Below are 14,102 nucleotides of genomic sequence, written 5' to 3'. Positions count from 1 at the left end.
GATTACAGGAAAAGTGTTTTAGCTTAATGAAGGTCAGATAGTTTGACACTTCTCATGGGAGTCTTTTCCACAGCACCAGAATGATCAATAAAATAAAAACATGTAACGTTTATTAAACAGGTGTTAAAATCTTAATATACTGAAGTTGTTACATTAACCTGATTATTTTGGGGGTCAATTTTTCAGGCCATCCTTTGATACCAGATTTCTTCCTAGATGAACAGCCAGTTATAGTTACCAAGAAACCAGCAACACATGGTAAGACGTAGACCACATTTTCTGTCGGAAAATAAAGTTACTAACTTATGTATTTCTTCCAAAATGTAGAATTGAACATTTCTGCCTTCTGCTTTTAAGCTTTTTCTTCTTTTCTTTTTTTTTTTTTGGACTTGCCATGAGGCTTGTGGGATCTTAGTTCCCTGACCAGGGATAGAACCTGGGCCCCTGGCAGTGGAAGTGCCAAGTCCTAACCACTGGACCACCAGGGAATTCCCTATTTTGTAATTTATACTAGATAAGTAATGTCTTAGTTAATTCTAGCAAAGAAGGTTGTCTTTTCCTTCTACCAGTAAGAAGTTTTCGATATATTCTTTTCATTTGATTAAAAAAAAAGTTGTCTTTAAAATACACCTTTTTAAAAGTTTTATTTCTTTTCCTTGGCATTGTTTTTAGGTGTTTTGTGTTGATACTTTATTTTGAGGAAAAATGTGTCACATCAAAATACATCTGAGGGCTTCCCTGGTGGCGCAGTGGTTGGGAGTCCGCCTGCCGATGCAGGAGACACGGGTTCGTGCCCCGGTCCGGGAAGATCCCACATGCCGCAGAGCGGCTGGGCCCGTGAGCCATGGCCGCTGCGCCTGCGCGTCCGGAGCCTGTGCTCCGCAACGGGAGAGGCCACAACAGTGAGAGGCCCGCATACCGAAAAAAAAAAAAAAAAAAAAAAAAATACATCTGACACCATTATCAGAGTTTGTGCTGTGTGACTACTTTATGGGAGAAATTACCTGCAAAGGAGGTTTGGGTTTTGCTTTGTTTTGTTTTTGTAGTTTAGAAACAATAGCTTTCTTGAATTGGTCCAGAGTTTACATTTTAATCTTTGTGTTCGGGCATGATGCCACTAACTTACTGAAAGATGTCAGAGGAAACACTCTTCAGTGAAACCCCATGAGAAGAATTTCTCTTGTGGTTTATTTTTTTTTGGCTGCAGTGATCCTAGTTCCCCTGCCAGGGATCGAACCCACACCCCCCACAGTGAGAGTGCAGTGTCTTAACTGCTGGACCGCCAGGGAAGACCTCTCTCGTGGTTTATTAACAAGAATAGCAGTGCTTCTTCTGGGCCCTTACCTTATTTTTATATTATAGAGTCTGTGAATCTCCTTAGTGACCATAGATTGTTTAGGTGGAGGCTAGAAAGTTTAGGAAAACATTTCTTCTGTACCTTTAGGAAACCTATAGAACCTTACCACAATGCATTTCAATGACAAACTTTATTTCTAGCTTAATCTTATCTTTTCTATCTTTATCTTTTCTTTGTCTGAAATTTTGGAGGCAATTTCAAAAAATTAAGTAATAAAAAAGACAACTTTTCTTTTGTATTATAGAAAATTCAAAAAATACAGAAGGGAAAACGGTCACTCATAATCCCATCGCCTAGAGATAACTCCTTTTAAAATTTAAATTTTTAAAAATTTTAAAAATTAGATCTTTGATTTGGTTGCCACATGGATATATCAGAGTATTAAAACAAGGCTGTCAATCTTTTCTCAAAAGGCGTTATACAGAATGGCAGAAGTTAGTTAGAGCACTTATCAAAGTCTAGAAGAGTCTGTCTTCAAGATAGGCAAGTCCAAAATCCAGATTTTTGCCCAGTACCCTAAGATTGGATCTGTGTTTTAGAGGAAGATGCGTATAAACTAAGCTCATTTAAATACCAAATTTAAATAATAAGAACCACTTATCAATCACATACATTCATGTTGTTTTTCAACAAATATTTATTGGGCACCTACTATATGGCAAACACTGTGCTAAGTACTTTGCATGCATTGTCTCATTTAATACTTACAATCCTACAAGGCAGGTATCATTGTCCTCATTTTACATTGGAGATCACAGAGCTGGCAGGTGGCAGAGCCAGAATTTAAATTAATATTTTTCTGATTCTAAAGTCCATATCCTTAACCAGTAAACTTAAATTAATTTCCTAACTCCTGAATACTTGAAGTATTAGCATATTTTCCCCCCAGTAATCCAATTTATTTTATAATGAGGAGTTGCCATCTCACGGACTGAACATGGAGTTGCTGTGAGCAGCTCATTCTCTCCCTCTGGGCATAATGACATAGAGAACAGAATCATAGTCAGAAGATTGTTTCATGACCATGGACTCAGAATAAGATGGGTTAGATAAGCAGAATGTAAGGTAAATGTTTACTGACACCGGGCTTTCATAGTAGTGATTTTTGTCTTTGGGATCAGAAAATGTCAGGTGCATTGACTGCAATCCCTATATCCATCTCTACAGGTGGGATGCCCTCATCTTTGAGGTCAGAATTCTCAAATTCCTTTGGCTAAAGCCTCTCTTCCCTGTACAAAAAATTAAGTGGAGGAGTGATGTTTCAGTCAACTGCAATTCTACTTGACATTTTCTGTAGATACATTAATATATTCATATAGGTAGTAGCTCAGTATTTCTGGCCTGAGATCTAACTTAACTCTTTCAGGTGATTTTTTACATCCATATCCAGATCTATTGTATGTTGATTTCACAGTGTCTCTCCCAGAGGTCAATATGTATCCCTCATTTCCAAAGGGGGAGGAAAATATTGACAGCCTTGTACTTTTTCTGGTATTTGTGCTTTGTGTATTTGTTTTGTATAACATATATGTAATTATCATTTTTTTCAATAAATTTATTTATTTATGGCTGTGTTGGGTCTTCATTGCTGTGCATGGGCTTTCTCTAGTTGCGGTGAGGGGGGACTACTCTTTGTTGCAGTGCAGGGGCTTCTCATTGCAGTAGCGTCCCTTGTTGCAGAGTACAGACTTTAGGCAAGGGGGCTCAGTAGTTGTGGTTTGCAGGCTCTAGAGCACAGGCTCAGTAGTTGTGGTGCACGGGCTTAGTTGGCATGTGGGATCTTCCCAGACCAGGGCTCAAACCCGTGTCTCCTGCATTGGCAGGCAGATTCTTAACCACTGGGCCACCAGGGAAACCCTCTTCATTGATTTTTCCTGCCCATTGCAACCCAGGGAGTTCACTGAGTCTTTATTTTTTTCAACCTCCAGTTTCTTTTTTCTTTTTTTCTTTAGTTATAGTTTTAATTGTTTCTATTCCAGTTTTTCTGGATTCCCCTCAGAAACAGTCTGGCTACCCTGTCCCTTTCCCCTGTAGTTTTCACTATCTTTTGTTACTATTTCCATATTTTTGTTCTTTTCTTCTGCATTCTGAGAGACCTTTTCAAGTTTGTACTCTGTATTACTGATAAGATTTTAGACACATTCATCTCTCTTCCATATTGCTCCTAATGTTTATTTTAATTCTGCTATTATACATTTTGTTTGTCATGTTTCCCATTTCCTTTTTCATTTTATTTTATTGTTTTCTCATTCCAGCCAGTTATATATGACGTTCTTCCCTTGTTTTATATTAGTTTTCATGTGAAGGAGTTCTTGTGACATTTCTGTGACATTTCTTAATCATAGTTTTGGGAGTCAGGATGTCTCTGGTTTATGATTCTCTGGCCAGGTGGTCCATGGCTCAGGGCCCTGTTAATTCATCTTGCTCTGAGTTTGTACAGTAATGATGCAATCTACAGCAGCAGTTTTAGTACATCAATGATGTTATCAACAACAGCAGTTTTAGTCATCTGACTCTGGTTGATTAGTGTTCAATTAGCATAGGATTGAGGTCAGACTGGACAAGAAAGGCACTAAGGTCAGAGGAGACAAGCAAGGGAATAAAGTTTTGGGGCTTCCCTGGTGGCACAGTGGTTAAGAATCCGCCTGCCAATGCAGGAGACACAGGTTCGTGCCCTGGTCCAGGAAGATCCCACATGCTGAGGAGCAGCTAAGCCCATGCACCACAACTACTGAGCCTGCGCTCTAGAGCCCACGAGCCACAACTACTGAGCCCATGTGCTGCAACTACTGAAGCCCATGTGCCTAGAGCCCATGCTCTGCAACAAGGGACGCTACTGCAATGAGAAGCCCCTGCACCGCAACGAAGAGTAGCCCCTGCTCACCGCAACTAGAGAAATGCCAGCGCACAGCAACAAAGACCCAATGATGCAGCCAAAAATAAAATAAATAAAATAATTTTTTAAAAAAAAGAAAGTACTGCTTGACTGAGAAAGACAAATATCATTTTTAAAAAAGGGAATAAAGTTTTGGTTAGAGAGACTAATCATAAACCTGGTAAACTTGTTTTAGGGGAACTTAGTTTCATTTGTTTCCCAAAAGTTTCCATATTTGTTGTGTACTGAATGTACCTTTCAAATATATTACTGGTTTGTTTTCTGTCTCCTAAAGTTTTATTCTCTTGTGCAGAGTCATCATGCTATGTCTAAATATTTCAGGTGATAAATGATGCAGTTTATCTCTTGGCAAGTTCTTTCAAGGCTACACTGTATCCTTGGCATCTCAGATGATAAAGATGATATATTGATTAATAGACAAATCACCTGAAGTAGGAGTTCCAGCAGTTATTATAGGACAAACTTAGTTCTGTCTGGTATTATACCTACTAAAACCAAATACATTCCTATATATTTCCTGCCTCCAGAAACTTGAAGGAAGCCTGTGTCTTTGCTTTCCTCACTTTTAGCAGCCTCTGCTTGGTCCAGTTCTGCTGAGTTTAGGTATTGGTTCTCTGCTCAGCCTTTATGTTGGCTATATAAAATCACATAGTTAGACATAGAAGAAAATGTAGAGGAAGCATTACCCAGTCAGACTGCCTGGGTTGGAATTCCTGCTGTGCCACATACTGCCATGTAACCTTAGGTGTGTCACTGAGTATTCCAGTTGCCATTTAAAAACCTCACTCACTTCTTTTTACTTTAATCTTGAATTGTGTTTATTTTATTAAATATATTGAAATGCTTTCTTAAACAAGACACATTATAAATAAGAAGGGGGAAACTAACTTTTTATATTTATTTTATATCTGGTTACCTTCATGAGTTTTTGTCTTGTTTTAGACTTCTAATAGTTTCTAATAGAGAGACAGTTACTGAAAGCATAGACTTGGGGATAAGACAGATCTGGGTACAAGTCCTGTCCCTGTCATTTATATCTGTGACCTTGGACAAGTCACTTCAGCTCTCTGAAACAGCTTTCTCAGCTCTCACTTTCCTTATGTGAGTATCATGAGGATTAAGTATAATTGATAGTGCATCATATTGTGAAATTTATATAGTAAGTCCCCTATAAATGTTCTTTTTTTTTTTTTTTTGGTATGAGGGCCTCTCACTGTCGTGGTCTCTCCCTTTGCGGAGCACAGGCTCCGGACGCGCAGGCTCAGCGGCCATGGCTCACAGGCCCAGCTGCTCTGCGGCATGTGGGATCTTCCCGGACCGGGACACGAACCCGTATCCGCTGCATCCGCAGGCGGATTCTCAACCACTGCGCCACCAGGGAAGCCCCCCTATAAATGTTAGTTGATGTAATTATCATTGAGTAATTATCTTGAATTTCCTAAATGCCCAAACTTACTGTCTACATATAATAATAGTATCTTACAGTATCATTTCTGGCATATATCTTAATATACTGACTCGAACTTCCAGGAGAATTTGGAAATATTTATTGAAACTATTTATTTTAGGTATTCTTATTTTATTCTTAATTTTAATGGGAAAATCTTTAGATTTTACCCATAAGGTATTAGATGTTAAGATTTTTTATCAGTTATTTAGATTAATGTCTACATTTTTATTATATATTTTCTATATTTTATTTTTTGTTATATTTTGAGTATGGAAGTCAATTGCGTAATTTCCTTTTTCTATGTTCTTTTCCTTGAAGGTTTGACATATCTCACCTACTAAGTTATTTGAGTCTTTTCTGAAGTTGTTTCTTTGAAAATGTTTTTATTTTGTCATTCAGTTATAGGGTTTTTCTAAAATAAAAAAACCAGAACTATCCATTTGAAGTTTTAAAATTTATTTAAGGGTTGACATGTAGTATTCACTTATAATTTAAAATTTTTCATATTTATTTTATCCCTTTTCTCTTTTTAAAGTTTTTTTCTCCTTTTTTCTTTGATTAAATTTTCCAGAAAGTTGCCCAATTTTACTGTATCTTATTGTTTTTTCTCAAAAGAACCATATTTTAAATTTTATTTCATTTCTCATTCTACTGCTTTTCTCTTTACTGATTCATTATTTCTTTTTATAACAGCTTTGAGGTATAATTTACATATACCAGAAATTCACCATTTTAAAGTATGTAGTTAAGTGATTTTTAGTATATTCACAAAATTCTGCAACCATTTGATTCATTATTTTTAAAATTTTTGCTTTATTATTTTCTCTTTTCTGCTTTGAGGTTGCACGTTTTTGTTCCTTTTCTTGCTTGTTAGGCTAATATTTATTTTTATTCCTTTAAAAATAATAAAATAATTTTGACTGTGCATTTACCCCCTTAGTATAACTTTGGCCACATCCAATAGATTTCATAATGTAATTTAATCAATTTTGATACCATTTTAAATTAATTTGTATAAAAAAGCTTAGTACAGAAAAGCATAAAGAAAATTTTTTAAATCACGTGTAACCCACCATCCAAGTATAAATACTGTCTGTATTTTGGCTTATTTCTTTCCAGTCTCTTTTATTTTTTGAAAATATAACTTAAAATTCATATCCAGAAATATATACTTTACCTGATTGGATCATATTATATTTAATTGTATATACTTCATTTTACTTAACATTATATTGTGAATATTATCCAGGTCTTCAAAAACAAATTTTTGAAATTGGCAACTTAGTATTGTATCACATGAATGTAATATTTATTTTAGTGGTTTGTAATTGTTTCATTTTATAAATGTTACAGGATTTTCTTATAGTGGATCACTAAAAGTGGATAATCAGGCAGTGGGACAGTTCCTGATACATACTATGAAACATCCTTCCAGAATTATAAATATTGGCATTATATGAGTACCTCCTGACTACACTGTCAGCATTAAATATTGAAATACATATCTGAATTTTTAAACTGGCTTCAAAATACTATAATAATATTATATTCTTTGCTCCATTGGATCTTAAGTATTTCATCTTTAATATCTGCTGAACTTTGTGAGAAGGCTTTTACTGTTTATTTGTGTCTGGAAACATCATAATGGAAGGTAGTTCATATTCAATAAATTTAGGATACTTTTGAATTGGTTATGTTGTACTCTGGAGTATCTTTATGCTGTCAGTTAGATTTTATTTAATAGCCTTTGGTGAGTTATATTGGACAAGATGGCTGGGTATGATTTGAGCTGGGAGATAGATGTAGAGTTAATCTTCAGCCTAGAGTACAAATAGTCCTTTGCGTTAGTTTAAATAACAAATTATTCTCAGCTGTTTCTGGGGGTAGCCAAACTGCCCACAAATAATTCCAGGAGGATAAATAAAGACACAGAGGTTGGTATTGGGGGACAGCTTCATGCTATGGGATTCGAACAGTCCTGTGCACTGCAGATCTCCCCTGGCTCATCATATGCTGAATGGTTATGGCCAATGGTTTAAGTGAATACAAAATTTAAAATGTTGCAACCTCTATTCCCCTGACCTTGCGTTTCTAGGTAGTGGGGCCTTTAGGAGACTAATACATGGTTTGACCTACCTCTTCATCTAGTGGGAGGGACCAATCTAATTGAGATTGGGAGAAGAAACGAGTTTGTGTGGCTTAGACCCTTTTGAGCCTCCTTTCTTTCAGACTAGACTGTCCTCAGTTTGCACATGATCTTTACTTACAGAGGCATTTCCATTCCTTGATGGGAGGAGGCAGGTTCAATACAGCGATGAAAAGACTAGGTGAATATGTTTAGAGGTAAAGTTATTGAGAAGTTCACTTGGCTGTTGATTCAAGCTACAGTCGCCAATTCATCTCCACTCATTTACACAGTTGATATTCTGATCTCCATCTTTCTGACTCCACGGTCTTCTTTTCTCATTTGGTTTTGGAACTCAGGGACGATGATAAAGGAGTGATTAATTGTTACCACTAAAACTCTAACAGGTTGTTTAAATCTGTTTATTATAAACACTGTATAAATTAATGGGTTTTTAAAAAAGCTAATCTGAGAGGTAGTCTTTTACTTGAAGAGTATAAACCATTTATTTACATTTATAATCTTAACTGACATGTTTGGCTGTTATTCCATCAGTTTGATTTATGCTTTTATACTTTGAGATGCCACTGAATGTATTTAAGGTCATTTTGGTTAAATGGGTCTAATTGGTAGCAAGTCTGTTTGCTAACTAATTAATTTTGTGTGTGACCTTACATTGCCTAGGCTTTAAAGTTACTTATATCAATAACATTTTATAGGTGCTCTTCCAGAATTGAAAGAAGAGGAGGCACAGCCACCACCAAAACCACGTTCTGGAGCTGTGGAAGGAACATTTAGAATTGTTAAGGACTCTCTCAGTGATGATGTTGTTAAAGCCACTCAAGCAATCTATCAGTTTGAACTCTCAGGTAAGGGTTACTTCTGGTAATCTGGAGCTTTTATGAAACAAAGTAGGATATTTTCCTTGGAAGTATATCAGCCTCCAGTAGTAATAACTTGGAATAGTTGGCTATATCCAGACCCTTACCCAAGAATGTAGACATTTAAGAATAGCAAATAACTACTGATTTGTATTTTTGTGTTCTTTCCTTTTTGGTTTTTGTCCATCTATTAAGTTTCTGATTTGTGGTTACCATGGGGTTCATATTATGTTGACCCATAATTATATCTATTTGTTTTAAACTGGTATTTCCACATATAAGTGATAGACCTGTTTTCTACTTGTTTTTGTAGTTCTTCGCTGTTTTACTGATTTGTATTTTTAAGTTAACATCAGTGCATATGGACATATGTAAAATAAAATTTCCTTACAGATACTTCCAGTGTTAAATAACTCCTTAGTGTATGTAATTGAGAGAAAATCCTAGTTAGAAGGATATATGGATCATGACAGGTAGTATAATACAGTCATTTATCAACGATGCGCACCTTGCCTGTTTCTTGTTTTTTTTTTTTTTTGGCTGAACCACAGGCTTATGGTATCTTACTTCCCTGACAAGGGATTGAACTGGGGCCCACAGCAGTGAAAGTCCCGAGTCCTAAGCACTGGACTGCCACGGAACTCCCTTGCCATTTTTTTTTTTATGTTTGGAGTAGGAGTTTATTAATTAATTTATTTTTGCTGTGTTGGGTCTTCGTTTCTGTGCGAGGGATTTCTCTAGTTGTGGCAAGCGGGGGCCACTCTTCATCGTGGTGTGCGGGCCTCTCGCTATCGCGGCCTCTCCTGTTGTGGAGCACAGGCTCCAGATGCGCAGGCTCAGTAGTTGTGGCTCACAGGCTTAGTTGCTCTGCAGCATGTGGGATCCTCCCAGACCAGGGCTCGAACCCATGTCCCAGATTCTCAACCACTGTGCCACCAGGGAAGCCCTCCCTTGCCATTTTTTATCTTTGAGATTATTCAGGTCAGTCTGAATGCAGTCAGCTTTTAAACCTCTCAGTATTTTTCTTCTCAACATAGTATTAATGCATGTTGACAAGAGTTTTAAGAATTAGCTACCACAGTCCCATTGTATGCAAACTTTGACATAATCAGTTCTTTTATCCTTTGTAATCTCTATTTTATCTTAATCCATCTGCATCTTCCTGTTTTTACTTCCTTTTCTTAGAACCCATGATCCATTGCTTCAATCACTCTTTTACCTGTATCCTAAACTTCCTGACCTGGTGCTTATGTCACCAGCTGTCATAATCCTAGTCCTGGATGATCAAACTCTCTGGCTGCTCCACACTTGCATCCAGGCTGCTAAGTCTTGCTGGAGAAATGACAGGGCGTGGGGGGTGGAATCACACCACCCAGTGAATCTGTACCAGTAAAAATTCATCACTGCTCCTCTCCAATGTCAGAATTCTGTTTTTCTTTGGTCAGCTTATGGCCTCATTTTCCACAGTGACTCTTTTAAGCCTCTCAGTGTTCCTCAAATCTCCCATCTCTCCCTTCACCACTTCCCTGCCAGTTTCAGCAGATAAAGTGACCTCCTCTTTCACAGAGATAAGGGAAGCCTACAGACAGGAATTGCTTCAGCTTCCTGCCATCTGATACCAAACTGTTGTAGGCATTGACCTCTCCTCCTCTCCCAACAGGCAGAGCTCAACTCCACATCCGTGCATCCTAAGCTTTAATGTCCATACTGATCACCGCTGGGCATGCTAACAATGCAGAATCTGATTCAGTGGTTTGAGGTAGGGTCTGCAGTTTGCATTTCTGATGTGATGACAGTACTGCAGTTCATGGATCACACTTTGAGTAGCAAAGTTCTAGATCCCATTTCCTCTGGCCTCCTCAGGAAATGTGTGCTGTCTCTTCCACCTGTTCATCCTGAAGCCTCCTTCCCAGTGGTTTTTAACATTCCGAAAGTCTATTCTATCTTAAAAAAAACCAGCAATAACAACCTTCCCAATCACACCCCCCACCCCCTATCTTTCTTCTCCCTTTCATAGCCAAACTTATTTTCATCTACAATTCACTCTGTTCTGGTGTCATTTTTCTCCATTCCGCTGAATTTGCTCTCACCAAGGTCCTCGGTGGCTTCTGTGTCACCAGTGGGCATTTGTCATTCTTACCTTGTTGCCATTCTGCAACATTTGATGCTGTTGACCTCTCTTTCCTTCTGGAAATGCTCCATTGCTTTTTTCTGTGTCTGTAATCATGTCTTGTTAGTCTCCTGTGCTAGATGCTTCTCCATGTTTTCCTTAAATGTTGATATTCTTCAGGTCACTGTCTTAGCACTCTTTATACTCTACAGACTTTGTCTAGGAAAACCCCAACCCCTCACATAGCTTTAGTGACCATAGGGGCTGATTCCTTATGTATCTATCTTCCTAGCCCGGTCAGACTTCATTTGACATTTTCATTTGGCTGTCACAAAGGTGCATCAATCTGAAAATGTCCATAACAGCTCACCATTCCCAATACCTGCCTTTGGCACTACTTGTTAAATCTGCTGTTCTTCAGTAGTCCTCTCAATAAAAAACACAGCAATATTTACCCAGCTTCCCAAGCCAAAAAAACTAGCAAAGCAGATCATTCTTCTGCACCATCCCTACCTTTTCCTCTTCATTCAATCAGTTACCTAGTTTTGTGATATTGCTTTGAAGTTCTCTCTCAAATATGCGGACTTTTTTTTGCTGCGATCCTGACCCAAGCATACATTCTCAAGCTCCTGAACAACCCCAGTACCTTCCTAAATTGTCCTCTGTATCCTCTTTATCCCTCTCCAATATCTTCTCTACACTGCTGTTAGGGTGATCTATTTAAAATACAAACCTAATGTCTTTCGTCTTCCATGGCGTATGGATGAAATCAGTGAACCCTTTACATGGCTTACTGTGCTCTGCATCTGGACTGCCTAACAAGCTCATCTGAGGCCGCCATCTACTCTCTTTGTACATTCCAGTCCTTCTGTTCTTTTTTTCAGTTCCTCATCGAGCAAATATTATTTATTTATTTGGCTGCACTGGGTCTTAGTTGAGGCATGTGGGATCTTCGTTGCCACGTGCAGAATCTTTAGTTGCAGCATGTGGGATCCTTAGTTATGAACTTTTAGTTGTGGCATGCGAAATCTTTTTTTTTTTTTTTTTTTGCGTTGCATGGACCTCTCACTGCTGTGGAGCACAGGCTCCAGACGCGCAGGCTCAGTGGCCATGGCTCACAGGCCCAGCCGCTCCGCGGCATATGGGATCTTCCCGGACCGGGGCACAAACCCGCGTCCCCTGCATCAGCAGGCAGACTCTCAACCACTGCGCCACCAGGGAAGCCCTGGCATGTGAACTCTTAGTTGTGGCATGTAAACTCTAGTTGCAGCACGTGGGATCTAGTTCCCTGACCAGGGATCAAACAACAGCAATGGGCCCCCTGCATTGGGAGCACGGAGTCTTAGCCACTTGACCACCAGGCAAGTCCCCCATCTAGCAAATTCTTACTTAACTTTAAAATCTCAGCTGGGCTTTCCTGACTCCACATCACCCTCCACTTCCTGTTTTGTAAGAACCATGTTATTGAAGAGTCTTCAGAACCTAGCCAGTGCCTGGCCCATAATAAGTACTTAATAAATATTGACTGAATTTGTTAGAGACCTGGGGATTTCAACCTGGGTAACAGCATTATTCTAATTGTACAGTTATTAAGTTTAAGAAAAACAGGGCTTCTTTAACATTTATTTCTATATCTTCCTTTTCTGTGTAGGTGAAGATGGTGGAACATGGTTTCTTGATCTTAAAAGCAAGGGTGGCAATGTCGGATATGGAGAGCCCTCTGATCAGGCAGATGTGGTGATGAGTATGTCTACTGATGATTTTGTAAAAATGTTTTCAGGTGAGTTGTAACTTTACTTGTTTACTGATTGTTCAAGGAAAATTCTATTAGGTAGGCTTCATTTCTACTAGTTGGACTAAGATATCATTTCCAATAGCACCTTGGTTACCAGAGGTGCTGAACTTAGCTGCAGCTTGTTTATCAAGAGTAAGATCATGCTTCAATCTTGCTAACTATTGTAATAAGAAACTGCAGCCATCTCCCGTGGCCCAGTGACCCTGCTTTCTGTGGAATCCATCACTAAGAAGAGTGTCTGCATAGTTTTCTGCTCTGCCCATGTATCTCTAAATGTGCCAGAAAAATTTTAAGGGTAATTTTTTTCTATTTCCTACTCTTAAAACACTACTCCAGATGGTAAGTTAATTAACACATGTACTTATTAAAAGCAGCACTTAAAATTTTTTTTTAAATTTATTTATTTTTGGCTGCATTGGGTCTTTGTTGCTGCATGCAGGCTTTCTCCAGTTGTGGAGAGCAGGGGGCTGCTCTTTGTTGCGGTGGGTGGGCTTCTCATTGCAGTGGCTTCTCTTGTTGTGGAGCTCAGGCTCTAGGTGCGTGGGCTTCAGTAGTTGTGGCACGCGGGCTCAGTAGTTGTGGCTCACAGGCTCTAGAGCGCAGGCTCAGTAGTTGTGGTGCACGGGCTTAGTTGCTCTTTAGCATGTGGGATCTTCACAGACCAGGGATCAAACTCATGTCCCCTGCATTGGCAGGCGGATTCTTAACCACTGCACCACCAGGGAAGTCCCAGAAGTAGCACTTTAAACAAAAGTATTGTAACATTTTAATCTGAAGATCCTAAAGATTCATTTAATGAGTTATAAATGTTATTTATTCTTTATTCTGTTTTAATCTTCATAAATTGAAGATCATAGTGTATTCTGTGCCCTGTAAGTCTCGCTTTCCATTTCTAACCCAGGATGCTAATGGCCTACATACTATCTGAGCCAGTATGTGTGTGATGTTACTAATGATTGAGGTTTCTATAACTTTCCCCCTTTTTTTTTAAACAGTAGTGCTAAATATTCATGGTACAAAAATTAGAAAATATGCTTAGGAAAAAAGAAAATAAATAAAATTATTTTTTATTGTACTACTGAAAGATAACCATCAGTTGATTTTTGGTTTAAAGTCATATATATATTTTTATGAATGTATATAAATATATAAGTGTGCTTATAAAAGCAAGATTATAGCATTACTGCTGTTTGGTAACCTTTTTCACTTAGTACTTAGTACATTATAAGTACTTAGTACTTAAAAGTACTAGTGTACTTAAAAGTACATTAAAAGTACTTAGTACATTATAACATCTTTTAATGATAATGAATAGTTATCACTTTAATCATTTTTTTTAAATAAATATATTGATTGATTGATTTTTGGCTGACTTGGGTCTTTGTTGCTGTGTGCAGGCTTCCTCTAGTTGCGGCGAGCAGGGCCTACTCTTTGTTGTGGTGCACGGTCTTCTCATTGCAGTGGCTTCTTTTGTTGTGGCTCGCGGGC

The 14,102-nt window shown here is 38.2% G+C and overlaps 1 protein-coding gene, 1 long non-coding RNA gene and 1 other non-coding gene across 3 annotated transcripts in view; 1 reads left to right on the top strand and 2 right to left on the bottom strand.

Annotated features, from left to right (window-relative positions):
* Positions 1 to 14,102, bottom strand: part of LOC136794729 (uncharacterized) — a 42,159-nt gene that overhangs the window by 8,435 nt on the left and 19,622 nt on the right. The gene's annotated exons all lie outside the window — the stretch shown is intronic.
* HSDL2 (hydroxysteroid dehydrogenase like 2) overlaps positions 1 to 14,102 on the top strand; it is a 70,222-nt gene that overhangs the window by 46,249 nt on the left and 9,871 nt on the right. Inside the window, exons 8-10 of the mRNA XM_059071568.2 lie at positions 187 to 258; positions 8,548 to 8,697; positions 12,471 to 12,599. Coding sequence (XP_058927551.1) covers positions 187 to 258; positions 8,548 to 8,697; positions 12,471 to 12,599 — 351 coding nt within the window. The remainder of the gene's footprint in view (positions 1 to 186; positions 259 to 8,547; positions 8,698 to 12,470; positions 12,600 to 14,102) is intronic.
* TRNAG-UCC (transfer RNA glycine (anticodon UCC)) lies at positions 416 to 488 on the bottom strand. Its single transcript has one exon. It is a non-coding gene; the product is annotated as a tRNA-Gly (tRNA).

This window comes from Kogia breviceps, chromosome 8 (genome assembly GCF_026419965.1).
Source record: "Kogia breviceps isolate mKogBre1 chromosome 8, mKogBre1 haplotype 1, whole genome shotgun sequence".
In the NCBI taxonomy this organism is placed as follows: domain Eukaryota; kingdom Metazoa; phylum Chordata; class Mammalia; order Artiodactyla; family Physeteridae; genus Kogia; species Kogia breviceps.
Note: the sequence above shows the minus strand (reverse complement) of the source record. Positions and strands in the feature narration are given on the sequence as shown.